The sequence below is a fragment of the Chiroxiphia lanceolata genome, chromosome 2 (genome assembly GCF_009829145.1).
Source record: "Chiroxiphia lanceolata isolate bChiLan1 chromosome 2, bChiLan1.pri, whole genome shotgun sequence".
NCBI lineage: Eukaryota > Metazoa > Chordata > Aves > Passeriformes > Pipridae > Chiroxiphia > Chiroxiphia lanceolata.
The window spans coordinates 18,609,616-18,637,593 of record NC_045638.1 but is presented as its reverse complement, the minus strand read 5'-3'; the positions used below and the strand labels follow the sequence as shown (position 1 = coordinate 18,637,593).

At 39.8% G+C, this 27,978-nt stretch overlaps 1 protein-coding gene across 9 annotated transcripts; it reads left to right on the top strand.

The window, feature by feature from the left end:
* Nucleotides 1-7,097: 7,097 nt before the first annotated feature.
* TCEANC (transcription elongation factor A N-terminal and central domain containing) lies at nucleotides 7,098-20,446 on the top strand. 9 transcript variants are annotated; one of them, XM_032679928.1, is made up of 3 exons: nucleotides 7,407-7,512; nucleotides 13,658-13,824; nucleotides 19,062-20,446. In XM_032679928.1, exon 3 carries the CDS (start codon nucleotides 19,071-19,073, stop codon nucleotides 20,148-20,150), a length of 1,080 nt encoding a protein of 359 aa, XP_032535819.1. In that variant the 5' UTR covers nucleotides 7,407-7,512; nucleotides 13,658-13,824; nucleotides 19,062-19,070; the 3' UTR covers nucleotides 20,151-20,446. The 9 variants fall into 9 exon arrangements, with proteins under 9 accessions (XP_032535818.1, XP_032535822.1, XP_032535819.1 ...); XM_032679929.1 differs by having other exon boundaries at nucleotides 13,658-13,849; nucleotides 19,063-20,446; XM_032679924.1 differs by lacking the exons at nucleotides 7,407-7,512; nucleotides 13,658-13,824 and adding exons at nucleotides 7,648-7,685; nucleotides 16,183-16,274 and having other exon boundaries at nucleotides 19,063-20,446.
* The last annotated feature ends 7,532 nt before the right edge of the window (nucleotides 20,447-27,978 follow it).

The window sequence follows — 27,978 nt, the reverse complement described above, 5'->3', positions numbered from 1 at the left end:
CACCAAATTAACTGCTATTGTTTGCAACATTCATTCCAAAGATGGAACTGCTCAGGGCAAAAGCTACATGTTTCTCCTTCAGATGAAAACAGTTAAAGGGCATATTAAGCCTACAGCCATTAATGCCTCAAAATGTTCCTGACAGTTTTCCATTACTGTGAAATGTGAAATCCATTATCTGCTTGATTATTTTAGACAGCAAGGAAACTGCATTGGTAGTATTTGAGAATGTTACATGTGTGCTATAATCAAGTGGCTTGAACTTTGATAACATAATTTGTAACTTTTAGGTCTGATAAGTCTACTTATTCACTTTGGAAACAGTACTCTGCCTACAAGTTAAATGGGAAAAAAAGAGCTTCTAGCTAATTACCGAAATCTATACTACATCCTTCAAAAGCTACTCAACAGATGTGATCACTTAATCTTGAATGTTGTAACAAAAGGTTTGAATCAACGCTTTTTCAAATGAAAAAAGAACTAATGGAGACATTTTGTCAACAATGAATACATGGAAATGCAGAGGCATGTTCTTTTAACCTGCAATTGAAAGAAACTTAAAAACATTTTCCAGCTATTAGATGTTATTTTTATGTATTTAAAAAAGAGTTTATATTTACTTCATAATTGCTATATTGTTAATTATAGAATCATACACCTGCATGTACTGGAGATGTTGAAACTCATAACAATATATTAATGAAAAGCTAAATAACAAGAAAGTGTGAATAACAATTTATTTGGTCATGTGGGTAACTGTTACATTAAAGCTCATCACAGCAAAAGATTTGTAATAGAAACAAATTTCTAGTTTTGATAGTTATTAACCTCTCAAATACCTGACCTTAAAATTTGATTTCAACGAAGTTAGACATACAGTCTCTCTGACCCTCCCCAGTTCTTCAGGAAGAGCACATAATAGAACTGTAGAGAGAACACTGATGATTAATTTTTATTTGGGAAATATTTAGCTGGGGAATATTCAGCCTACAGGGATTCAGTGATTTTTAAATTTTTTTTTTCTTTTAGGAAGTAGCCCAATACTCAATCTGAAAATCTCTCAATTTCTCAACATTTCTGTAATGCATTATACCAATTTCTATTTCAAATAGAGTCCTGAGAAAAAACTTCTCTTCAGACATAATTGAGAAATCATTTTAAAAGTGATCTTTCTAGATTCTCAGACTAAAGCTAACTTAAATCCCACATTTAGAGTGTTTTATTAATTCAATTCAAATGAACGGGAAATATTTCAAAGCTAAATATTATGTAGAATAATACAATATATTACCAAAAAAGTGTATTTGATGCTGATAGAATATTTCCCTAGACTTGCTTCAAAACAGCATTTAATCCTTTTTTCTTCATATACTTCTTTTTACTTCCATGAAAAGATGGTGCTTCTCCAACAAGTTGGATGGTGTGCAGGAGCACTGAATAGCTCCCCACACATGGTCTAACAGGGCCCAAGTCCAAGCTCTTCCTCAAATGATTCCCAGGCAGAGCTTGAGAGTCAAAATGCTCCAAGAATCATTCCCAGGAGGCAGTTCACTCGCAAAAGCCCCATTTTTTTTGTTGGCATGTTTTATTTTCTACTACTAATTTTCTGCTATTGCTCTGTAGACAGACAATAGCAAAGTTAGCAGCTCATTCAGGCAGTTGAAATCTTCCAGAGCTGACTGCCCTGCTCCATTGCTTTATTCTGGCTATACAGGGAACATCAGGGAACATTTTTGATGCCCAAAATCTGCTTGCTGAACTGGACACCTCTGGTGTAGAGTCAGTAAATCAGACTTAGGCACGTAAAGCAGGCGATCAGAATCTGGCCTTAAGTTCAGGTTGATAGCAGTTTAACATTAAATCTCTGGATTTTTATTCATTGCAGGTTATTACAGTCATCATAATCTCTGTGTTTTAATTCACTGCAGTGTTATATTTTCTTGCTATATTTGACACATGGTATTTTTGTGTACTGCATTAGGATTTGTCTTCCCACCTGAAAAATTACTCAATTTACAATTATATTAGTACCATAAAAAAAAAGGAAGTCACAAACATGATAAAATGTTACAAAATACTGATAAAAAACTTTTATAAGTACATGCCATAAAGTAATCAGAAACAATATACTTCAAATTCACCCACAAAAAAAACTATTCTCCCCTCAAGCACTAATTTTATTCTAAACTCAGGAATGTTCACAGCTGATTTTAAAAGTGCTCGAACATATACTGTACTCAAGAAAGCCACATGTTCACTAACAGTGAGTTACTCATTAACATCATCTTCCTACCCAGGATGTAAATATATGGCAGTCCTAATTTACTTTCTCTTCTTTGAAACTTCCAGAATGTTAAAACAGTCACCTTTTCTAAAGGTAAGGGGGACTTGTAGAATGGCCTGACTATGTGCACTATTGAAAATGTGTGTCAGAGTGGGAATAGCAAGATAATAATGTTTGCCTTTATGGTTCAAACAGTCAAACTGAAAGGTGGCTGCAAAGAATCTTGTGATACTGAATGACTGTGCAAGCAAATGGGATATGAAAATTAACTGTGGATCACTGCAAAGTAATGGAATAGGAATAAATAGTCTTCTTTATATCACAGACGTAGTCAGTGGCTCCGAATTAGCTTATACCTCTAAGGAAAATGATCTGAGAACGACTGCATTTTCCTTTGGAATGCTCACTTGCACTGAAAAAGACAAAAAAAGCACATCAAGCACGTAAATGTCCCATGTCCAGATCCATTTCCCATGTATTTGTCCCATATTTCCTGTACTGACATTGCTGTCCACCATGTCACACAGGGGCACTTTGTAGTTGATCTGCTTGCTGGTTCCTTCAGGAGAAGCGTCAATGGATTTAAATCATGTTCATCATAGTTTGAGAGCTCTGTTCTTTAACATCTAGTTACTATTTCAAGGGCACTGTGTGCATGTAAAGAACCCCCGGGCTGTCACAACAAATTCATATTTGACTAGCTAACATCAGATTGGTTCACTGTGTATGCATAGCAGAAAAGGAGACACGGAGAGACATGGATGTTTACCTCAATTTCTCTCAAGTGAATTACTCTGCAGTACTTAACTAAGCAAGTTACTCAGATGGCTTTGTAACACTCCACTGACTCTGGCAGAATTTCTTCACAGATACTCCTGGAAATGCAATTTCAGGTCTTCCTAGTGGCATGATACCCCCACCACATAGTGGTATTCCTGCCAGGAGGAAGAGCCAGGAAACACATGGGAAATGTCTCATTAACGCTACCAAGTTAACTTTATGTGCATCATCCTCATAATCCTCTCTAAGTTCAGGACGTTCCAATGTTAGAGAAAATGCACAGAGATCTCAGGACATGGAAGTAAACAGCATGGACAGCCGTACCAGGAGAGCTGAGCAGCACTACTGCCAAGGTCATCCACTGCTCAATGTTGAAGGTTTTATCTGATCACACATAAGCAGCATCAGTTCAATGCCAGACTGAGAAAATTCAGGGTCTCTTCCATCTCCCTCTTAGAACTGGATTGGAGCCTAAACACATGAAAGTGACTCTAGAAATGAACAGGCACCCAAGACATTATACTTTGTGTGAATCAACACACTCCAAATGCTGTGATGGGAGGTACTCTCACAGAATGAAATCTGTCCAAGTCCCAAAGTAAGGCCCAATTCTTGGACTTTCACAGCCTATGGACACGACATTTGTGTAGGATTCCCTTCCATGTATCATTAAGGATGGAGGAACAGATGACTGTTTAAAATATTTCATTTCATTATCATTCACCTCATAGCGTTGACATTATATTTTTCCTCACTTGCTAGCAGAAAGGTAGGGAGCCTTTTCATGAACTGAATCATATTCCTATATCATAGATAGACTTGGGCTTTTTTTTCTGGGAATTCTAAAATCAATATAAATTCAGACTTATTGGCACGATAACCACCTTCAAACGAATAAACCTTAAACTGAAGAAAGGTCTCCAGAAAGAATTACAGTAGTGAACCATGAAATGAATGTCCTGGGTCCTGTTATGACATGATATGACATAATTTTTAAAATAAAATAAAAATATAAACAGTAATTTTATGAATAAATAATAGCCAAGCACTTTGTTTTGATTTTTTTCTTTAAATAGAACCATTGTTTCAGGGAAAAAAAAAATATGGAAGCTTATTTGAAACTTATATTATTCTTTACAGGAACCTTATGACAGATATTGACCAACATTTTTCCAACTAGTGCTGTGAATACTTAATACTTTATCAGCTGGCAGAATATCTCACTCTGTTGAATAGAAGCCTATGTTTTTAGAGAAGCAGATATTTATCACTGCCAGTACTGAAGTCTCAAGGAAGTTGTCACTGTTAGAGTACCACTGATATTATCCTGTTAAACCATGCAAACACAAAGATGTACATATATATCCTTACACACATATACACATATGTATGAATTTAATGAGTATATAATTTTAATTCTATTTTTGTTTTGATTTGGTTTACTTCATAGGGAATTGAGAAAATATCATTGGATCTGTTCTATAAATGGGAAACTGGAATAATGATCCCTTATTCCTTAGATCAAAGAACATTTAATGGCGATGCCTGAGCAATTCTTTGAGTGAGGAACACACCTCCAGGAGGGACACCCTCCACTTTGATCCCTGCTCAAAGGAGGGCTAATCAGGAGGAACAAGTCACGTTCCTTTTTGTGCCTTCCTGCCAAGGGAGCTCTGTGCCTTTGCAGTAGGCAAGGCATTTCCAGCTGAGGGCATGAAGAATCCTATATGTACTGTGCTCACAACCATACAAATAGAGAAAGACTAAAGAAAGCCATCATTCAAGAGCCCTATCCTGGGAGTCCCAAACTGAAACTAAACTGCTAACTCTTGAATATTGCAATGATAGTTGCTGCTGAATTCGTGACATATGAATGCTGCATAAATGTCATGTCATTCAAGATATTTAAGACAGACTATTGGATGACACTCCATATTTGGACCTGGAAGGTTCTGATCCTGTTCTGCTAGTATGTTAGTGTGCCATTTCTCAACATGCTTCATGTCATGCTTCAAATTCTTCATCTCTTGTTTCATAAAACTCTTGGGGATAGATTTTGTCCCACACTTTGTTGCTGTGTGAGCCACAAAGACAAGGCAAAAAGGAAGCCTGGCTGCAACAGTGGCCTCTAGCTAGTCAGGGCTAGCCATTGCACCACGCCTTCAATCAGAGATAAATTTGTGAGCTTGGCAGAAACACATTGTGAGTTAAGTATTAAACAGAATTAGCACTTTTTTGGGTTCTTCAGCTATCAGTGTAAAATGTACCCACTGCATCACTAGCAAGGAAAGGTTTGAGACCACTTAGTAATGAGCACTGATGACCTGATTCAGTACAATAATTTAATAAATTAAGCAATTTGTGATTTTTTTACATCCTATACAACAGTGCATGGGTTTTTTTTTCCTTTGTGATTAGAACTGGTGATGTTCATGATGTGAAAATAGGGAAAAAGAGATATGTCTGCAGTATACAATATTCTTGCTGAAACATATTGTCAAGTTCAGGTAGGTAAAGTCATATTACTCACAGCAGAGGGCAACACAGGTCTCATGAGTGAATAAACCCCAAAACATGTATTAAAAAAAAAATCATACTCACTTTTTACTGCATCTGAGAATAAACCCCAGCATTACCTGTACATTTGCTGTAGAGCCAAAATTCTGTAAGTATTAATCATTCTGAACACCTATGTAAAACATATGTGAAAGAGGAAAGCAATGACAAATACCTTTGCTTCGACTAAAACACATCAAATTTTAGATGTTGACACATAACCTGATATCTCCATCACACTTCATTATATCCAAAAGCTGCAACTGTGTTAAGTTTTATAATAGTTTTTTTCTTTAACCCTGTGCACAGCTCCATGTGTCATCCAAAAGATGAGCTGATTATACCTAAAGTAGTACAGTACCATGTTGAAAAAGAGAAGTTTTACAATGTTTTTTTCTGCTCTCCATTAGCCTTAGGTCTGATACTCACCTGGTATGTCGCACTGCCTTTCCCAAGCTGTGTTTGCCTAAAAAGGACCATGTCACGACTGAGGTTAATGTTTAAAATCACATGAATACCACCTATTTTTCATTCATCTCAGGGCTAAGGGGAGCATGGCGGGGCTCCCTTCACCACAGAGATGGGCACTGGAGGAAGGCCATGCTCTGCACAGGGGCCCCAGGGCAGCATTGTGGTGCCCCTTTCAGCCCATGACCATGTCAGATGCCAGTCCCATGACCAAAATGTGCTGGCACTCACACCTGAGGCTGCTCGTGAAAGCAAGTTATTTCTGCACCTGTTGCCCTCTCCAGAATGCTTTCACCCTGTGGCAGCCCTGGAGGACACCACTGGAGACCCCACTGAATACACCCACCACCCACCACAGCCCTCTGACAACAGAATCACAGATTCATGAGATCATCAAGTCCAACCTATGACTGACGGAACACCACCATGCCAATTAGACCATGGCACTAAGTGCCAAGTCCAGTCTTTGCTTAAACACCTCCTGAAACGGTAACTCCAGTACCTCCCTGGGCAGTCCATTCCAGCATCTAACTGCCATTTCTGTAAAGAAACCCTTCCTCATGTTCAACCTAAACCTCCCCTGATGAAGCTTAAGATTATGACATCTCATCCTATCACTTGGTTGCTCGGGATAAGAGGCAACCCCTCATCCAGGCTGCAACCTCCTTTCAGGTAGTTGTAGAGAGCAGTAACGTCTCTGCTCAGCCTCCTCCTCTCCAGGCTAAACAACCCCAGCTCCTTATAGGACTTGTGGTCCAGACTCTTCACCAGCTCCATTACCCCTCTCTGGACTCTTTTTAGCACCTCAATGTCCTTCCTGAGCTGAGGCGCCCAGAACTGGACAGCACTTGAGATGCGGACGCAGCACTTGAGGTGCGGCCTCAGCAGTGCCGAGTACAGAGGGACAAATACTTCCCTGGTCGTCTGGCCACGCTATTTCTGATACATCGGGACGTGGCCTCTCTGCCTGGGGGCACCTCCCGCGCCAGCACCCCGCCCACAGCGGGGCCTCCCGAGCCCGGAGTCCGGCGGCGCTGCGGCACTACCGGGGCCAGCGCGCAGCCAGCCGCCCACCCGCGGACATGGCGGCGGAGCAGGCGGCAGGCGCCATGTTGAACCCCGCTGCGGAGGTGAGGGCGCCGGCCCCGCTGCCGGGGCACGGGAGGCGCGGGGGCAGCGCTGTGTGTTTGGCCGGGGGTAGCGGGAGTGCGGCCTCCCCTCCTCGGTGATGTCCGGGGAGCCACCGCCCCGTGCCCTGGCGGTTGGGGGTGAGGCGCGGGGGGGAGCCCCAGGAGCCACGAGCCGTCCCGCTGCTCCCCAGCGCCGGTTTGCCCTTCAGCACGGGGAACAGCGGTTTGCCCTCCCAAGCCCCGGCTGGCCCGAGCGGGGAACAGCGGTAACAGCGCCCTGGGAAGCGGGGTTCGGTAGGTAGGGCCGTGGTTGCTTTTCCTCCTGTGCCCGCGCCATGCCAGGGATCCGAGGAGGGGTGGCGTTTCGCCCCCGAGCAAGACAGCCCCTAGCAAGACAGTCAAACTCCAGCTAGACGGGTCCGAGGATGTTTAGCAGGAACGGGCATGAGGAGCCAGGGAAGGTTTAGGTTGGACATTAGGAAGAATGTCTTCACAGGGTGATTAGACATTGGAATGGACAGCCTCTGGAGGTGGTGGAGTCACCATCCGTGCAGGTGTTTAAGGAAAGAGTGGACGTGGCATTCAAGTCTAGTTGCCAAGGTGGCAAGGTTGGGCTGGATGATCTGAGAGGTCTTTTACAACCTAATTGATTCTGTGATTCTGTGAAGTTTTAATGAAGGATTTGGAGAAAAACCACAGAGTTAGTGGTATCCTGGATCAGAGTTACCGTGTGCACTGGCCCACCCGTTTTATGGGGGCAACTGGTGGCAGATTTGCAAGCTGGTCCCCACCAAGTTTCTTGGGCCAGTGACCAAGATGAGGGTTACGGCGGCATTGCTCAGCTGCTGGTGCCATGAGTCCGACCCCAAACCTCGGCCAGACAAGGTGTCACTGCGGCTGGCTTCAGCTGCTTCCTGACAAATACATACTGGGCTGCTGCTCCCTGCTGCTGGTATTATCCTTCTGATATATATCAAAAGTGTCTATAAATCCACTCTGCAGAAGCGGCTGACCTTGAAAAATGCAATAATAGTACTGTTATGGGAATTTTTATGTATTTGTTGTGTTGATCGCTATGCAGCATTGATGTCTTGAGATAAGACATATGCTGGGCATAAGTATAGAAGGGAATTGGAGACTTCACACTTTTCAGTGTAGTACATTTAATAGTTAAATATATAAACCCGCTCTTCATTTCAAGTGTATTTCACATAATTTCAACCAGAACATCAGGTGCCTTGATCAAGACTGAAATTATGTACTTTCATATCTAATTATTCATATTATAGCAGAAAGAATTTTAGTGGACACTAATAATATCTTACAAATACCCTCTGTAGAGGGGTCAGGAACATAGGTTCTCTTCTGCATACAAAGGATTTGTTTTTGAAGGAAAAAAGTTATATAAATTTTCAGTGGAAATCCTATAAAAGAACGATAAAGTGATATATAATCTAAGCATGGCCCTGGCAATGGAATGGCAATAGAAATAGTATAGAGCTGATGCTTAACTAAAAAAATGAACATTAAAGCAATAAAATGTCTGTGTTCATCTGAAAAATGATGAAAAGCTCACAGAAGTTCATAAAGCATGTTTTTATTATTTACATGTTCCATTTTTATCTGAATTTGTCAGCACAGTTATCCATAAAAAGGCATTGGAGACTGAACACTTACTTTTGCTCGTGCTTACTTGTGCACTTACTTGTGCTAAAATTGAAGTCCTTGCTAGCTCTATATAAAAATAATCTTTAAAGCTATTTTGTCAAGGAAATGTATTCAAGAGAAAGAATTGCTTGTTTCTCTCAAAAATCATTCATATTTTCTTTCTAAAGTATTAAGTGAAAAAATACACTTTGGATAGGTATGTCTTAAGTACATTTTTACTTGTTTATTTAGGCTCCTAAGTTCAAGCCAATCTGTTTTGTTGGACTTTTGTGCCAGTGCAAAAGCTCACTGAAAGGAGGATATGAGATCCACCTTAGGAAAGCTTCATTTAAGTTGAGGTTGTCCAGGTTTCAGACAACCTGGACATCTGCAGGAGGATATAAGCAATATTTTTTAGGACTGAAAAATAGGTGGATACACTGCCACTTAAAAACCAGTGTTAAACCTGCACTTCACAACATGTACTTCAGTAGGTTTAAAAAATTAATGCTATTAATTCTAACCAAACAAATTCCAGAGGAAGATACAAAATAGTGGAGAAATATCTAAACTCTAATGCCAAGCATGAACATAGGAGGTAACATCGTTATGGATAAACAGGGAAAGGATTGTCTGTCTTCTACAGTTACAATAGAACATGTAAAACTCTGATTTTTTTTTTTTTTCCAGAAAAGTAAACTCTTAGTGATTTTGTCTGTGGTGGAAAGATGGCAACACTAGAGGCTCACAGCCTTAAAAGAAATGCAGAACAGTTCCCAGTTTTTTACTTCTAAAAGCAATATAGTGTATAAGCCAATCTCAGTGTATTGGGAATTCTGAATTATGATTTCCCAGTGTTTGGAGGACATTGTTATGAATGCTTCTTTTACGCAGACATTGAGTAGAGGGAGCAGACCAGGTGTCTGATACAATCCCAGTGGTGTTCAGACGCAGAGAGAGCATGCACACACTTTGTGAACTGTTACCTGTATAAGGCAATATGTTTAATGTATGTTGAAGAAACTAGCTTCCACTTTGAAGATGTCACAGCCTTCCTGAAATTCTTTGGCTGGTTTGCCTGGAGGAGATTGAAGGGAGACCTCATTGCAGTCTACAACTTTCTCATGAGGGGCAGAGGAGGGGCAGGCACTGATCTCTTCTCTGTGGTGACCAGTGACAGGACCCGAGGGAATGGTCTGAAGTTGTGTCAGGGGAGGTTTAGGTTGGATATTAGAGAAAAGTTCCTCACCCAGAGGGTGGTTGGGCACAGGAACAGGCTCCCCTGGGAAGTGGTCACAGCACGAAGCCTGACAGAGTTCAAGAAGCATTTGGACAATACTCTTGGGCACAGGATGTGACTCTTGGGGATGGTCCTGTGCAGGGCTAAGGGTTGTACTGGATGATCCTTGTGGGTCCCTTCCAACTCAGCATATTCTGTGATTCTGTGAAATATGGATATGAACATTTGCATCCATCCAGATGAACAGTTTAGGAGACTAAGCTATATTGAATAAAAATAGTTAATTAGTAAACAATGACACAAAGCTGCTTAGATCATATTTCTATTGCCAGGTAGGTTTCTTGAGTGAGGAAGAATGTTTATAGCATCCTCTTGCTGTGGGAAAATAGTGAAATATTGTTCATATGGTCTGCCAGATTTAACAATAATAATTATTTTTTGTTTTAAAATCTGTTACTGTTGTAAAAACATGAATGTTAGGAAATGAAGCACTTATTTCACAAAGTGCAAAGAAACTTTTTCACACAGTGAAGTTTTGGTTGGGTACTGAGGCAGGTGATGCTACAGGAATGGTATTATCATTTTTTGCTTGTCCAAGCTTAAGTTTTGCCTTCATGATAGAGGCATGTTGGGAAAATGCTAGATGTATTTCTAACAAGCTTGAGTTTTTGGTCCAGATGATAAGCTATACTCTTTAGTTTGCAGGAGACTCTGTTAATTTATAATCACAAAAATTATTATATGATTTTTGAAAAATTGTGTGCAGCCACACAAAAAGCCTGAATCCTGTGATAAACTGCACCGTAGCAAGTCGGCTTAATTAGTGCAAAATACATCTGTCACAATCTGTGTCTTTACCATAGCTAGGTAACATTAATTCATGTCTGTGTCATCTAGTTTCATTCAACACTCTTCTGATGTGTATTTGTAACTTGGAGCCACAGCGGAAGTTCATGTTTAGAAAATGTACCCTGTGTGTCAAAAGCCTGACTTTTGACTTGCTTGAAGCCCCAGCTAGTACTTCGTACTGACAAGCACTAGAAAGAGGCTGAGAGAAAAGGGATTTCTCTGCCAGCTGTGATAAGTCTTTGTCATGAAAATTTGAAAAAACAGATAACCCAATGGAACATTTCTGTGACCTTGTGCCCAAACTAGGAAATGGGATGAGAATAAAGTTAGTGAATACTGAAAAATGATCTGGTTGTAGATTGAGAAACCATGCAAGTGTTTCTTTATGTAAAATGGTGCCAATTTTAAAGCAAATAGAAGCACACATTATTTATACATAATTTCCAATGAAACTGTTGATGAAAAATCTCTCAGAACTCTATTTACATTTTATTATTGCCATACTGAGTCAGAATGTATTAGAATGAATTGTGAGTATGTATAGCTGTCCTGTTGTGGAAGAGATTAGCTAGTAACTCCACTCGATACTTGTAATCTGTAACTTGTTAAAAATAAATTTAGTAATTTTTAACTCCTTAAAAGTATTTTATTAAAAAGATCAACCATATCAATAGAAATAAAGATATCAGTGGAATAATGCATTACTTTTAACATTTTCAGGGTTTCAACTAGTTACGTACTTAATTCAGTACAAGAATTCACATGATTAAGGCAGATAGAATATAGGAAAAGATAAAATATCTTCTAGGGAGACTCAATTTCATTCTAAACTAAGTTATTAAAAGAAGTCATTAGCAAGGTAAAGTCTCTGGTGGGATGTGTGTGTCCACTCTAACATCAGCTGAATGTCCTAGAACTCAAAACAGCTGCAGCTGTTCAGTTTATAAAGAATTTTCCTCATCCAGTAATTTCTGCTGTGAAACAAGTGTTATTCCTCTGGTGTAACTGTAATATTTTGAGCCTTTTCCTGAGCTCTGGCTGATGTCAAACAAAGCCAGTGGCTAAGCAGTCTGGTAAGGACAACAGCTTTTCCTATCTCATTAAATCCATGCATGTTTGTTTGATCTTATTAGAAAAATGTGCTGACAGCTCTAGTTTGGAATTGATCCCTGAGGCTTGAGAATTTCATTATGCACTCGACTGATTGTTTTATCTTTTTCCCTTTTTTTTAAGAAAATAAGAATTCTATTTTTAATTAAAATAGAATTTTAATAGAAATTAATAGAATTAGTTGGGGGTTCTGGGAGAAGCAACTCCAAATCAGAATTAAAAATCTGCCTTGTAAAAGAGGCTACTGTGTACATCTTCACATGAATGTGATGCACTCTGCCATTTCTCCCTGCAAACTCCCCGTTTTAGGAAGAAAGCTGTGGGAGAGTGATTTCGGTGAGAGAAACACGGGACAGAGACAGTACAGCTCCAGATTAGTTAAGAGCACTGTAGTTGAAGCAGTCACTGATGTAGAAGATACAGAACAAAGCTATTTCTCCTTAGTAGTGCTGTGCACTCCACTGCCCCTGGGTCTGTGACTGAGAGATGACTCTTCTTGATCAATGAGGTGTCTGTGGTCACAGACAGCTGGCAATTATACTGTTGCGTTGCCTCAGTTCTTATTGTATTAACTTAGCTTTATTCATGTGGCTATTCTTTGAAGATGATTTTCTGTCTAGTTCAGAATTTTTAGAGGTGGGAGGCAGTCCTGCTGAGAGGCAGAAAGAGCTCTGATTTTTGCCAAGATAAAATAAAAGCCCCAGTAAATGGTTTCTTGGTGACATCTTTGAAATCTGCTCTCCCACTGCAGATAGGATGAAGGAATGTTTTTGGGTCTGGAAGCTGGCTGTGAGAATTCTCTGATTTCTGCTTAGACTCTTGAGTTTAAAATAACATTTGATAATTTTTATTGTTTATATAAAATTTAGCTTGCCCAAAGTAAGCCGGTGTTTCCAGGACTGTCCTATGCATCATCTCTGCTATAGCATTAACCACATTTTTTTCAGAAAATTTATTATGCCATTAGGAGTACTTGACTTCTGATCCTCATATTGGCTGTGGTTTGGATTTTCTTCTGAGGTTGGGATGAGGGAGAACTGGCGTTCACCCTTCCAAGACATTCATACCCATTTGCTTGGATGCACTCTGAGTTTGTCTTGGTTTTTCAGGGTTATCTGTGCTAAGACAAAATAGGCTATGGCTTTGCACCGGATAAGGTGCAAAGACAAGGCTTTTACCCCAAATGATTTTGTAGAGGCCAGTGTTTTTACCAGGGACTGACTTTGCATTAAGCAGCGTCTCAGGCTGGGGTTTTTTTTGGTTGTTTTTTTGTTTTACTCCTATTTAGTCATTATACTGTTTAAAAATGTTCTGATTCAACTTTGCATTATTACAGGATGGCCATATTTTAAACCTGAGGTAGCCTAATCTTTTTTTTTGGTTTTTGGGAGCAAACTGACTTAGAAGATTTTTATTGATTGTCATTATTTATTCTTGTACACACAAGTGACTCATTATACTGTGCAGTCAGAGTGAAAACTCTTAATGATTTGGCAAGAAAGTGCTTCATCAGCACAGCATTACAGAGTCTTATTGTAAATATGAGCCAATCTCTACCTTGTAACCTTCAATATACTCTTGGAATTCAAACAGATGTTCTCATGCATATTTGGAAAGCCACAGTGGTCAGGTGAAGTCCCCGGTGACTGGAAAAAGGGAAACATCACTCCCATTTTTAAAAAGGGGAGAAAGAAGGATCCAGGGAACTACAGACCAGTGAACCTCATTTCTGTTCCTGTGAAGATCCTCCCAGAAGATATGCTAAGGGACAGAAAAGACAAGGAGGTAATTCGAGGTAGCCAGCACGGTTTTACTAACGGCAAGTCATGCCTGACCAGTCTGGTGGCCTTCTGTGAGGGAGTGAAGGCAACAGTCTTTATTCAGGGGGTGGTCAGGCACTGGAACAAGTTGCCCAGAGAAGTAGTGGATGCCCCATCCCTGGGAGTGTCCAAGGCCAGGATGGGGCTCTAAGCAACATGGTCTAGTAAACAGTATCCCTGCCCATGGCAGGGGGCTTGAAACTAGATGACCTCTAGGTCCCTTCCAACCCAAACCATTCTCTGATTATGTGATTCTATGCATTGCTTAAGTGAAATGCCTTGTGTAGTTGTGGTAGGGGTGAGAATGTTTGTATTGTACCGCACAAAATTGTGACACATTTATTCTTTCTTACGTCTTTACCTGAACAAAGGCACATGATTCATTTCATAACTTAAGAAAGAAAATGGTCTTTCTTGGATTTTTTTGTCCCTTGGAATTAGGAAGACAGCAGAACAGTGCTGACTGAGTACAATTCAGTTAATTTTATAAATATTTGCTCAGCAGCATTTGTCAAATTGCAATAAATCAGGTAGAAAAGCAGTCAAACTCTAAATTTAAAAAAGTCAAATGAAAGAGCAATGTAAAGGACAATGGCTGGATAAGGGGTGCACCCTTTCCCTCCTGTCTGTATCCTAGCACCTATGGATTCTACAGGGTTTTTTTGCCAAAATTTGGCAAACAGATACCGTAAAAATGTGAAGTCTCCTAAAGGTCATAGGGAAATTGTTTTATTTTTTTTTCTTCACAGACTGGAGTTTCTCATTATGCACATTTCACAAGATTCCATGGGTTTTCTATGCTACAGCTCCCTCAGGTGGTAAAATAATTTTCCATTTGGAATTCCAGCTTGGTTTCTGTGAAACACTTGATTTCTCTTCAGATGGTTTTGAGGCTTCTCCCAACTTACTGTTTGTTCTATCTGATTTGTAACAGAAACATCAGAGTTCAAGGAACAAGAGTTTCAGTGGGAAAGAACTCACTCTTGCTATACTTGGGTTCCCACTAGAAAATACACTGCAGTATTACCGCAGCTTCAGTGATTTCCTATTTCTCCCTATAAGAATGTGAAGAACATGTTTTCTACAGTTGTTTGATGTAATCATGTTGTGCCTCAATTAGAAAAGCAGAATTGGTGCTTGATTCAGACTTAACATGAAATGGTACACAGGATTCCCCACAATAATGACCTTTGCTTCATGCTTTGAATGGTAAAGATCAACCATTTGATTACCTTATATATTCCTTATAAGTTCAGGAGTCTCTGTTTAATTTCTGATTGCATAAACAATGGTCTGTCTCAACCTCGGTGATAAGTCCAGTCCTTCCTTGATTTATAGGGCAACAAATGCACAAACGACTTTTTTTTTTTTTTTCAGCACAGTTCGTTTTAATTTGGAAACAGAGATGAAATTTATACTCGATTAGTTAGTGTAATATATACTTCAGAAGTATATATTGCTTTTCATCTTGAAGGATCTTAAAATCTTTTGCAAAAACTAGGTACACACCACAAAGCCAGGGCTGTTCCAAGAATATTTTCCCTGCAGAAATCTCTCTGGTGTCATTGATTATTTACCTTTATTCAGTTGTTTCTCTGATGGCTCTTTCTTGTGCTTCTGCCAGTTACCAGTGCATATCCCACTCCATTGCAATATTTAATTATGGATTTAGTTCTGTTCTTGTCATATTTTTGATTACTTACTTTTTCTGTTACTTTTACCCAGCTTTGGTTAGTAAGTTTGAAGGGAGTCACTCAGTCCTACCTCATATAAAGATGTACATGTTGAGGGAAGCGTTCCCTTAGAAGTGATTGTTTTGACTTAAATGTGAATAGTCTGTTAGGTGGTTTAATTTCCAAAATTATTTTAAAATAATTGTTCATAGTTTGATGTCCCTATTCTGTTTTCAGTTTGTTTATTTAACTCCTGCTATAATATTTATGAACTGGAATGTAATGCTGCTTAAACTTGAAAAGGTCAGTGCATGACTGAGAAGATTTAAAATTTCTAATCACAGAATATTCTATATTGGAAGGGACCCACAAGGACCATCGAGTCCAGCTTTTAAGTGAATGGCCCATATGGGGATCAAACCTGCAACCTTGGTGTTATTAGCACCGTGTTCTAACCAACTGAGCTGATCTCATAATTTAATCTATTGCCTTAGTGTAAATGTCCTTAGGTAGAACCTTGCCACCCTGGTGGGCTTCCGAGGGTCAGGTAGATAACCGTGAGCAAGGACCACTGCCATGAAGCAGGGGGTATCCATGGACTCCGTGCACCATTTCTTACTTACAGATCTTCACCCTGCAATGTTAGAGAGGAAACTTTCTATGAAGCACAGTCCTCAATGAGAGATCAAAATACTTCACCTTTGTCACAAGGTAAAAGTATATACACGGACAGATAATTGGCAGAGTACTTCGTGTGTGGTAATTTCTTTGTGTGTCCATAGTCCTGTATGCTACATATTGAGAGTTCATGAAGTCATCTTGCATTTGGATAAGTGTGTTTTATGGTGTATGAGTGTAATACAATATATACATAGGTACAAGAACTGAAGAAAATTACGTTTGGAGTATGCTGGAAGAATCAGAACTGATTCTAAGTTATAGGACAACCATACTGGTCAAACATAAGACTGTCTCACCAACTCTGCCCCAGATTGCACGAAAACCAGTAAATCAGCAGATAATCATTTTCTAATGTCAGCTACTTAGTGTTCTGGAGACAGAAAACTGTCCTGCTTAGTGAGGGCAGCCGTACGTGAGAAAGCACCTCTTTCCACTGACGGTCTCTGTGTGTTCCTGCATCAGAACAGAGGAGAGGATGGACTTACATGTGCTTTTCAGTATGACGGTGCACAGGGTTCAGTTTAAGTATTTGAAAACTGCATCCTATTTCTCTGGTTTGAAAATTCCTGAGTAATAAAACAGTTTCTGTAATAGCCATTACTGGCCTTTTCCAGGACTTCAAAATGTTAGACAAGAATGCACTGTTCAAATACAGGTTAAGTGAATGTTCAGAGCATTCACTGTGGAGGTTGGGTTGGTCTGTGGTTCAGGATTATAGAAACAAGTGAAGTCTTGTGCTCTCTGTCCTTTTCTTTTGTGGAGTTCTGAGGCTCTGAAGTTTAAACCTGAAGTTTGAACTTATTTCTGTCATGCAGAAAATGAATTATCTGGACTGGTGGTCATAGAGAGCAACAGAGCATGCACATTCCCCAGCTGTATCCCTTGTCCCTCCTCTAACTCCGTCCTCAGGAGTTTTCATCATGGAAACGGTGATGCTGCAAGAACCCTGCTTATGAGCTCCTTTACATATGGACATGTGTAGCTAGCCTTGCCTCTATCAAGCAAATGACTTTTTCTGGAGTAGAATCAGGAAGTATGCAATTTCAGACAAAACAGTGATTTTGTGCATAAATTTAGAGGACTAACTGCAGAAGAGAGGAACACAACGTTAACACACCATCCATTTCTACATTCTACATTTAATTCTCCTTTTCAGCAAGTAGAAGAATAACATTAGTAATATCAACATATTTTTGTGTGTAAATTTACAATAACAATGCACTGAGCATTTTTTTGGTCAAAGGGGTTGAGGCAAAGGAATCAAAAGGAAATTTTATTCGAGCCATGAGACTTTGCATTCTGAAAACACCATTTGGTTTTCCTTTACACACTGGCATATATGGGAGCACGCTTTAATAATGCTACCGCTGTAAGAAAATAGAGGGATGTGTCTTTAAGTTTTAAGAATTTTCAAAATTGGTAGATGTCATTGTTTTGAAACTGTTTTGCTGGTGTCACTGTTTCTGAGCTTCCCTATCCTGATAATCCAACTGTAATATGAAGCCAGAACTAGCAAGAGAAAGGCAGCAGTGGGGACATCAGTTAGGAGTTTACTACTCTGAATTGTTTCTCTGATAACACCTATAAAGAGAAATTTTTAGAAGAGATATAGCATAGCAAGTGAAAAGTCGAGGATCATGTAGGAACCAGAATGGTGTTTTGGGCTTAAGTTTCACTGATTTATGTCAGTTCACTTAGACTTTCTGCAGAGTAACCCCAAAACTTCACTTTGCGGCTCCCAATACAACGTGTTCACCTACTTGCTGTTCACTAATTGAAGAAATCCCTAATATCAAGTTATGGTGACAAAAAAGTACTCCAAAAGCCTGAAAACTCTAGCATCTCCATTAGGTGCTTGAAAAACTCGTTTAGGTCAGTAACTTTTGGTCAGATGCCAAGTCCTCATTAGCTGGTTAATTTTATTCTTTTGAAGTAACAAAGGCTTGAGGAAAAAGTGTGAAATGAAAAAATCACAGTTCACAGGTATCTCATCTGTCTGCTGTAGAAGTTAAAATTTTAACTAAAACAATGTGACTGTGCAAATTTTCTTAAACTTTCTAACTTTGTATGTTTTCTGCATGTGTCTATTTTCTGCACTAATCAGTAATTCCATTGCACAGGCTACAACATACACTGGCAAAACCAAATAAATTTGTGGAAAAAGTAGCTATGATACACATTGCTTCCTATTCCAAGTTAGTCTTCTAATGCCAAATCCTATATATTTGAATTTATCTAAAGGATTTCTTATGAGAAACCAAGTGGAAACTTGCAGATTTCACTGAAACAAAACCACAGATAGCCAAACATCTCAGCATTTGTTATAAGAATTTGTGAAAAAAAATTTTTAATATATGGTTACAGGAATGACTGATTTATAAAACCAAAACCAAAAAAAACCAACTAAACTTGCAATCCCCCAAAAGCAGTAGCCAAAAAAAGAACCTTTAATGTGAAGGTTTTGGACCCACTTTGATTTTTCTATTATTTTGTGTCATTGTGCCTTGTACTGAGTTCATTTGTAGTCACTTGACTACCCCAGCAGAAGTCCCTGTAGGCTCTCCTGTCTGATAGTATTTTTCTGGAATGAGTTAGAGTAGCCTGCCCATTTGCATTTTTCCAGGACCTGGGCTCCTCTGCATTTTGCTTTTGCTTCATTAATTCTTCTGTACACAATTTGAAGAAAATGGTGGCAAACCCAGTAATGTTTACAAATAAAATAGTGTAAAATAGCATGAAATGAAAAAGAAAACGTTGTGTGAATATACAGAAGATGAATTAATGCCATAAATGCAGTAAATATGATAATTTTTTTTTGTTTCAGGTTTAAAAATGTCTGATTGGAAAAATATTGTACACAGAACCCGTTGTATTGAAAAACTGCTGTATGAGAACAATTTGCAAGATATTGAGGATCATCTTAAAGAACTTGAAGATGTTGATATGACTGTAGAATATCTTCAGGGGACAGAAGTTACCCAGGCTGTATACAGAGTACTCAAGACCTGCCCTTCAGGACGGTTGAAAAAGAAAGCAAAGCAGTTATTATCAAGGTGGAAAGCACTTTACAAGAATAACTGTGTTTGGTCAATGCAAGTTAAACAGTCAGTTTCTGTGTATGTGAAAGAGGTAATTGAGCATTGCAGTGTGGTTCCTAGAGAGCAGTTGCTGTCTGAAGGACCATGGCAGGAGGAGGCATTACCAGGTACTAGTTCCAGCTTTTTGGTCCCACCTCAAACTGTTAAAAATGTGGTATGTAACAATGCAGAAGGCAGTATGAATCAGCTTTCTTCTTTTGAGGAGCAACACACTGTTAATGAAGACTCTAAATCTGTTGAAAAAAGCAAGTCTGCAGCAGGACCGATGAGAGCTCTTAGGTACAAATGTACAGATCTTCTATATAAAGCTTTGATTGGTTCTGCCAAAGATGAAGAAGAAACTGTTAAATGGCTAGAGTTATCTAAAGAAATTGAAAAACATATTTTTGCTCTTCATGCTAAAAATGACAAAAAATATAAAAATTGCATCAGAAGTAAAATCTCTAACCTGAAGAACCCTAAAAATTACCACTTGAAACATAACCTTTTTACAGGGACTTTGAGCCCAAAGGCTTTTGCTGAGATGACAGTGATGGAAATGGCCAGCGATGAACTGAAACAGCTCAGGGCTCTGTACACAGAATCATCTGTTCGGGAACATCAGCTTCCACGAGTTATTAATGGCACACAGACAAACAAAATAAAGTGTAGGCGCTGTGAAAAATTTGATTGCACTGTCACTGTGATTGCCAGAGGAACTCTCTTTCTTCCAGGTTGGGTGCGAAACACGAATCCAGATGAACAAATGTTGACTTACGCTATTTGCAATGAATGTGGAGAGCAGTGGTACCACAGCAGATGGATTTGTTTGTAACACTCTCCCTCCTTAATAAGTGGTTTGCAAACATCAGTATGAGAGGGTGCCTCTGTTGAAACTTATAACTTTAAATTCTGTATTGATACTATGTAGATGCTGTCACTAAAAGGTGCAAGATAGGTGCAAAAGGTGCAAAAAACTGCTAATGTATTTTTGAAGATGACTTCAATAAATCTATGTGGTTTTAAGTAATGTACATATGTAAAGAAATAAAAGAGTAGAGGGAAAAATACTGCAACATGGTTACGCTATATCTGAGAGTGAAATATTCACTACTAAATCCATTAAAAATATTCTGAGTGCTGCATTTCTTTTCTCAAGGGGCTGAGTATTTGGAAATTTTGTTATATTCAGCAGGAGTTCTTTCACAGAACCTAAGTTTCATTTACAGTAAACAAAACTGTTTCCAAAATTGCAGTTCACATACTTGCCTGCATTGCAGAGTGTTCAGCATGGATTCACTCCTTAATTAGATCACTTTTTGCAAGTAAGTGTTAAATTATTAAGTTGGTTTGAGAGGTAATTTCTAACAGGAAAAGAAACAAAAAATAGAATGTAAAAGGGGGAGAAAACAGCTAGCAAATGAAAACAGGAATGACATCCTGCTTTAGCTTTTTATAGCTGTTGGAAAGAAAACAGGACTTGTGACAGTCTATCAGTATGCAGTCCAGATTTACAATATAAGGTGATGTGTCCTGCAGCTGTTAAGAAATTAATGCAGGATCAGAGAATGGATTATTTCAAAAAATTATGTAAATATATTATTGAATTTATCTTTGTTATAAAGGCATGAAATTAATAGGCATTAATCAGTTTCTGAGTGGATATTGTCTCTGGAATTGGGACATCTGGCCTGAACTGAGAAAATTAATGTTTTTATATTGTGCATTCTGGTTAATCAGAAACGATGAATAGAAGGAAATCTAATAGCTAAAGTTTTTATACATATTTTTGTTCCAGCATCAACGGAATGTTCACTGATTGTATACTATAAGCATTTATTTATTTAAAAAAAAATCATCCCTCATTCTTCTCACTTAAGTAATAGCCCTGTGTCTCTTACAAATGCACAACATGGATTTTTCGGTTCAAGGCTAAAATGCATCAGCAGAGCAGGAAAACGTGGTGAGTTGAGCTGGAGGAGTTGAGGCTGGTTCCTGCACCCGTCTGGCTCTGACACAGCTGGGGCTGGTCAGCTCCTCTGGGCTGAGACACTGCCCTGGAGCTCTCCAGCCACATGACCTGCCAGAGAAAGGAGTTAGGGACATGAGATGAGAAAATAGCTGTTGGTGAACTAAAAGCCAGCCAGGACTAAGAGACAGGCCTTTTATCTGTATATGGGGAAAATAGTGCGTAACCTGTTATTAAGAAGAGACACTTAAAATATTCTACTAAAAAAAAAAAAAAAGAAGAAAAATCTTTCCGTTCAGTAGAGTATTAGCAGTTAATTTTCAATGTTGTGATTTACTGTGGTATTACTTAAGATTTTTATCATGTGAAAATGTGCGTTCTAGGGGAATTGCACTGATGTAAAATATATATTAAAGCTTTATGCCAGACCCCTGGTGTTCAACTGTGTAACCAGTCAGTGAATATCTATCTGCCCTTCCTTCCCAGCCCTTACCTGTGTGCTGGAATTGTTGGTTACAAGTAGTCCTGCTTGTTTAAGTGGGAGTACTTCTGTGTAAAGTATTATTCTCAGCTTTTAATGAAACTACAGGAAGGCAAACACTTCTGTGTGACTGGTTCACAGTAGGCACAGCATTGTTGTGTGCAGTCATTTTGAAGGTCATGGTCCTGTTGAGGAGAGCTGTACACCAGTACTGTGCTGTGTCAGAACACCGTGTAGCAGAAGACTATTTTAGCTGTGAATAACAGACACTTATAAATAATTTCTGCCTGCAGTTGGTTTTGAAGCCATTCCAGTAATGTAGAGCTCATCCAAGTTTTATCTTGCCAACGGGAAATGTTACAAGGCATGGACAGTGTTTTTGACAGAATATATTTCCAGGGTAAAATTTATAGCTGTAACACTGACTACATTTGTGACATAATATATAACATAATTTTCTTTTGAACTGCTCATCCCTAAATATGTAGTGCTAAGCTATATCTATGATCCATATTTACTGAGCAGGTAAACAGCAAGTATGCAAACAGCAGGTATCTTAAAACTTTTAGATCCCTAAGCAAGCCTGCCTCACTGTGATCTGAGTGAGCCATGCCAGCAGCAGCAAGAGGGTCATTTGGTTTTAGCCTTTCATATCTTGATCTTATCTTTTAAGATGTGGGAATAATAAAATCCAGTTACTAGCAACTGCAGTTGCAGATTATGGTATAGAGACCATAAGGTTAATAACTACAAATAGTAATAAAATGGATTATAACCGTGCCTCTTTAAAACTGTACCTTAACTTTATTCTGTTACAAGCTGAGAACAGTCAGAACTCTTAGGGCAAGTACTTGTACCCTTGCAGTTGTAAACTCAGCATTTTAAAGTAGTTTTCTGTGGTAATACATTGTGAGCAGGCATTTTTCCATTGTTTTCCTTCCCAATGACAATTGAAGAACCTGAGAGCTGGCTTTGTAGCAAGTCCAGTTAAAACTAGACATTAAAAGATGATAATATATTTGGTAAATTTTGTGAAGTCCAGTAATCATGAAAAGAATTTCTATTCCTGTTGAAAGAGACAGAACCCTTAACCTTTACTCAGGAGTTACCTAGTCTAAGCTGCTGGCTGCTGGTGCAACGCACACATAGTTTTTAGTATTACCTAAAAACCAGGCAAAAAATACGCTCCCGCTTGCTCAGATGGTAGTCTGGGACAAGGAGGACATTTGGGAATAGTGGCAGAATAGAGCAGAAAGTATTGGGGGACAGGAAGAGTGAACTGCACTGTATTAAGTATGCCGAGGACACAAATCTCTAGGAAACGAGGCATTGTTGTTCCGGGGCCAGTGAAAAAGCTGATCTAGGTTCGGTTTCACTTTATTCTTAGTTCATGCTGATAAACATGCTGCCACAACTTCACATCACAGTTAGTGAAACTATACAAAATCATAAATTATTGTATTACTTTCTTGATCATCTTATGCTTTTGGTTATTTTTACCTCATACAGTTCTTTACCAATTTGGCCATGTTTTCATCTGTATTTGTATCTGATGCTTGTTACTTGAAATATTTAGTAGAAGCCAAATGTCATGTGTGGCAGCATGTACTGCTACATATGAGAACAGTCTACAGACGTAAAGTGCCAAGTATGAGAGATGGTCATTCAAGTGAACCATTGCTCTTAAGTATGTGTGGTCATAGTTTCACTAAGCAAAGTACTGCTCCAGGCCACAGTTTGTCAACAGGTTACATTGTCCCTACCCAGATTGTGTAACTGTGCAGGCTTAAAATATTGGACTGGATAAGACTGTATGCTTCGTCTCAAAATGTCTCTAAAAAGTCAACTTGCAACTACACAGTGTATGTACCAGCAGGAGTGTGTAGATCACTGGAGTACAGGGAGTACAGGGTCCAGCAACAAGGATAAAAGAAAACTGAGATTATTCTGTTGAAGTTGCCTCATTTCAATTTATTCCAGGCGGTAAAAAGATCTCTTAACTTTTTTAAGCATAGACAATTAGTTTTGGTATGATGTTTAGCTTGTCCATGGTGCTACTCCAAAAAGGAGTGTGATATTAGAGGTGATCCACAAAAAACATAGGACAAATGTATACTGAATAAGGCTAAAGTCTGTATTTGTTTTCATTGGGTTTTCAAGAGATGCTATCAATTCAACTGCTTCTTGGATCCTGTGATTTAGCAGTAGCAATGAAGTCTTAAACATAAATTGCACTCAAAGATCAAGGAGCCTGTAGCTACAGAACTTGTGATACATATCTTGAGAAGATGAAAGCTAAATTAACAATGAATTTCACACAATTTTCAATGTAAAAACAAAGATACTGTTCTGAGAAGTGCTCTATAGTTGGAATCAATGTTGCTCCCTTAACACCAGGGATAAAACTCCCTCTGGTACTTAGAGGTCCACTGCAAGATCCATTTCATTCTGTTCTATTGAGCACCTTTTCCATCTCCCTCATAACCCTCTTACTGTGCACTTTTTAGGGGAGGTACTCAGCTGCCATTTGTTGTTTATGACTCTTTCTTCCTTTCAAATCCAAAAAGAAATTTGTGCTGTTTATTTTTTATTTAAAATGTGTTCCTTTCCTGTCTGCTGTGCTATGTACATTTGTACTAAAGCCAAGAACTGCAACCCTTTCAACAAAAAAAACAGCTCTTTTTTTCTGGCGAAAAGGAAAGTTACCTGGTAACAGACTGTGGTTAAGGAGCAAATATGTTGAATTACAGTCCTTCAGAGACTCTTCAGGGTGTAATGGCCAATTCACTGACTGCCTGAAAGATAAGGAAAGAAACAAGAGCACTTTGATAATTTCTTGGATTGCTCGAGGGCTGGCCTGCTTCATTCTGGTATGAACTGAGCCATAAAGGCAGATGACTTCATATCCCCTTATTTTGTACTGCTGTAATTCATCCAAGAGGTGACAAAGTCATGTTTTATTGAGGCCATGTCATCACTTGCCAGGATGGGACAAAATCTCCTTGCCAACTACAGATGGTAAAAAGCATTCACAAGCTCTATTATACAAGAGCTTTGCTGATACAGAACTTCCCATACTCACACAAAAAAAATTGCCCTTTATTTGCCATTGGGACATTTTTTGTGCCGTTGGCTATGATGTGACATAACAACACCGCTTCATGAATACACCTCTGTAAAATCCTCAGGGTGCACAGGCAGCTTTCGGAGGAAGGTGCATGTGAGGGAGCAGCAAGGGTGGATTGCTGCACAGGAGGAGGAGAGCCAGGAGTGGAGGGAGGGTGACAAGGCATGGAGAGACAGTGACTTCGGTAAAAAGAGTCACTGTCCCACAGCGCTCAAACAGGAAGAGCAGGGCAGGGCTGTTGACAATAATCTGCCAAAACTCTGTTGAGAACTGGGCAGGTCTGGGGAGGAGTTTGTGCTGTCGCATGGGTGTTGGGGCACAAGATGGGGTTCAGGAATGGGGCCACCAGGCTTGTTCAGTGTCTGAGCCAAAATGTGGCTTTTGCTGGCAGCAGGACCCTGAAGTGGCTGCCCTCATCAGCACTGCCCCAGCCCTGCTCACCAGCAATGGAATGGTCAGGGAGCAGCCTCAGGCAGGGGCAGACCCCACAGCACCTACCACTGGGACCCTACACTGTCTGCAGAATTTAAAATGGGAATGATTTTGTTGCACACATTTCAAATCACATCCTAGCTGGGCATTTTCTTGTACCTAACCTCAGAACTGGCAGGTATACTTGATGTGCTCAGCCCTATCAGTGGCATTATTTGTTCTCAGATTTTTGATTGTTCTATAGCAACTACTGGTTTTGTTACATACATGAATAATAGTAACAGCGTGGACATGAGGGAAAAGGGCCTTAGTTCCTGATCCTCAAGCACTCATGGGTGTGTATTAACCATGAGTGTAACCCTGTGATACTCCATTATGCCTATAAAATCATAAGCATAATAGCCATAGTTACACCATGGTTCTTTTTTATTTTATGTTCCCATGGTAAAGAAATAAAAATACATCTTATCTGAGAAATTCAAGAATTTTGTTTTCTACCTAGAACTTGAAAAAAATGAGGTACCTGGACAAGCTGAAGAAGTGGGTCCATATGAACCTCATGAGGATCAATATGGACAAGTGCAAGGTGTTGGACCTGGGTCAAGGCAACCCCTGGTGTCAATATAGGCTGTGAGGAGAATGTAAAGAGGGCACCCCTGACAAGAAGGACTTGGGGTTGCTGGTGGACGAGGCTGGACATGACTCAGCCACGTGCCCTTGCAATCCAGAAAGAATCAAAAGCAGGATGATCAGCAGGTCGAGGGAGATGATTCTGCCCCTGTACTCTGGTCTCATGAGACCCCACCTGCAGTGCTGCATCCAGCTCTGGAGTCTCCAGCACAGGAAGGACATTGACTTGTTGGAGCGAGTCCAGAGGAGGGATCCCAAGATGATTAGAGGGATGGAGCACCTCTCCTATGAGAACAGTCTGAGACAGCTGGGGTGGTTCAAACTGGAGAAGGTTCCATGGAGACCCCATTGCAGCCTTCCAGGACCTAAAAGGGGCTTGTAATAAAGATGGGGACAGACATTTTAGCAGGGCCTGTTGCAGTAGGACAAGAGGTAACAGTTTTAAACTAAAGGAGCCTAGATTCAGACTGGACAAACTGACTATATTCAGACTACGAATATTATTGTTACAATGAGGGTGGTGAAACACTGGAACAGGTTGCCCAGAGAGCTGGTAGGTGCCCTATTCCTGGAAACATTCAAGATCAGACTGGATGGGGCTCTGAGCAACCTGACCTAGTTAAAGATATCCCTGCTCACTGCAGGGGGATTGGACTAGATGACCTTAAAAATGTGCTTCTAAATTTCCTTAAATATATCCAAGTGTCTGAGAACCAATGTTGTCTCAAAACAAAAACATGGTAGCTTCACCCCACAAGGCATGAAGTGAAAAGAGAGTAATTATTTCTTCCACTTCTAAATGAAGAATTTTTTCTTTTAATATCACAAAATAATGCCATTACTGATCAGAACTTTTATGTCTTAGAATTATCTTAATTTAAAGAGTCCATTTTTCTACCTCTCCAGTACTTACTTGTGTTTTACTTTAGTACTGAATGAAAGCAGATCCCAGGAATAAAGTACTTGAAAATTTTCAAAGTCCAGCTTTGTTAAATAAGAATGGATCTCGTGTCATCAGATTTGCCTCTGGCATGAACTGCCTTTTAATAATTCTGCTCCTGTCAATAGGAGACATCTCTTTTTGATGGCACTGAGATCTTGTGTTCCACTCCTTGGGCCATGTTGTAGGTCTGATCCAAAACAAAACGACTCTGCCAAGTGGCAATTCCAGTCTGATTGCATCTCCCTTATGATCGGAAGCATGTGATGACTGTTTGAGCTAATGGGTGTACTGTCACCACCTATTCCTCTTGATGATGTGGGAACCTCTTTAATTTCTGCTCTTTTCATTTTAATTATATTTTGCCCTATCCTCGTGGTGAGTTGTAAGAGCACAGAAAATACTATCACCAGCTTCTTTAGCCTTTTTTCCCATGATCTTGTTTAAACAGTCAAGTCATTGTTATTCTGAATTACTACAGGGAAAAAAAAAGTGCCTGGCTACTCTTTTTAAATAGTGTGCTTTCTATTTCGATTAATTCTTTCATTGACACAAATATAGTTTTCAGTGTTTCTGCTTGTAAAGCGAAGCTGCCTCACAGTCGCCAGTTTGCTTGCCTGGGGTCCTTAATGTGGAGCACAGTGAGACTACAAGGGTTGGACTTGATGATCTTAGAGGTCGGGTTTCCAACCCGGCTGATTCTATGATTCTACTGCCTTTAATAAATAACTCTGACCTCCAAATGGTTTTAGGCGTTTTAGGGTTTAATGATGCAGAGCGTTCTGGAGCAAGTGTTATCTGTTTCCAGCAGAACTGTGGGCCGCTCTCAGACGTCACACGACAGTGATGGATGAGAGGTATGGCCCTCGACAAGCCCAGCCGTGCCGTGCGCTGGCTGTGGGCACAGCCATAGCCATTCCCATTTCCCATTCCCTCCGCCATTGCCGCCTCCCGCAGCGCCGGGCTCAGCGGACGCCTCAAGCTGGGGCGGGGCCTCTGTGCCGGCGGGCGGGGCCGTGCGCGCGCGGCGCGGATCACGTGATGGTGGCCCCGCCCCTGCCCCCTCCGCCATGTTCCCTCCTCG

What these genes read in the sequence shown, in the direction of transcription:
- TCEANC (XM_032679923.1), top strand. Translation starts at nt 14,650, where the DNA reads ATGCACATTTCACAAGATTCCATGGGTTTTCTATGCTACAGCTCCCTC. An exon ending in CTATGCTACAGCTCCCTCAG is followed by an intron (nt 14,700 to 16,182) that starts GTGGTAAAATAA and finishes TCTTACTTACAG; the next exon opens with ATCTTCACCCTGCAATGTTA. An exon ending in ACCTTTGTCACAAGGTAAAA is followed by an intron (nt 16,275 to 19,062) that starts GTATATACACGG and finishes TTTTTGTTTCAG; the next exon opens with GTTTAAAAATGTCTGATTGG.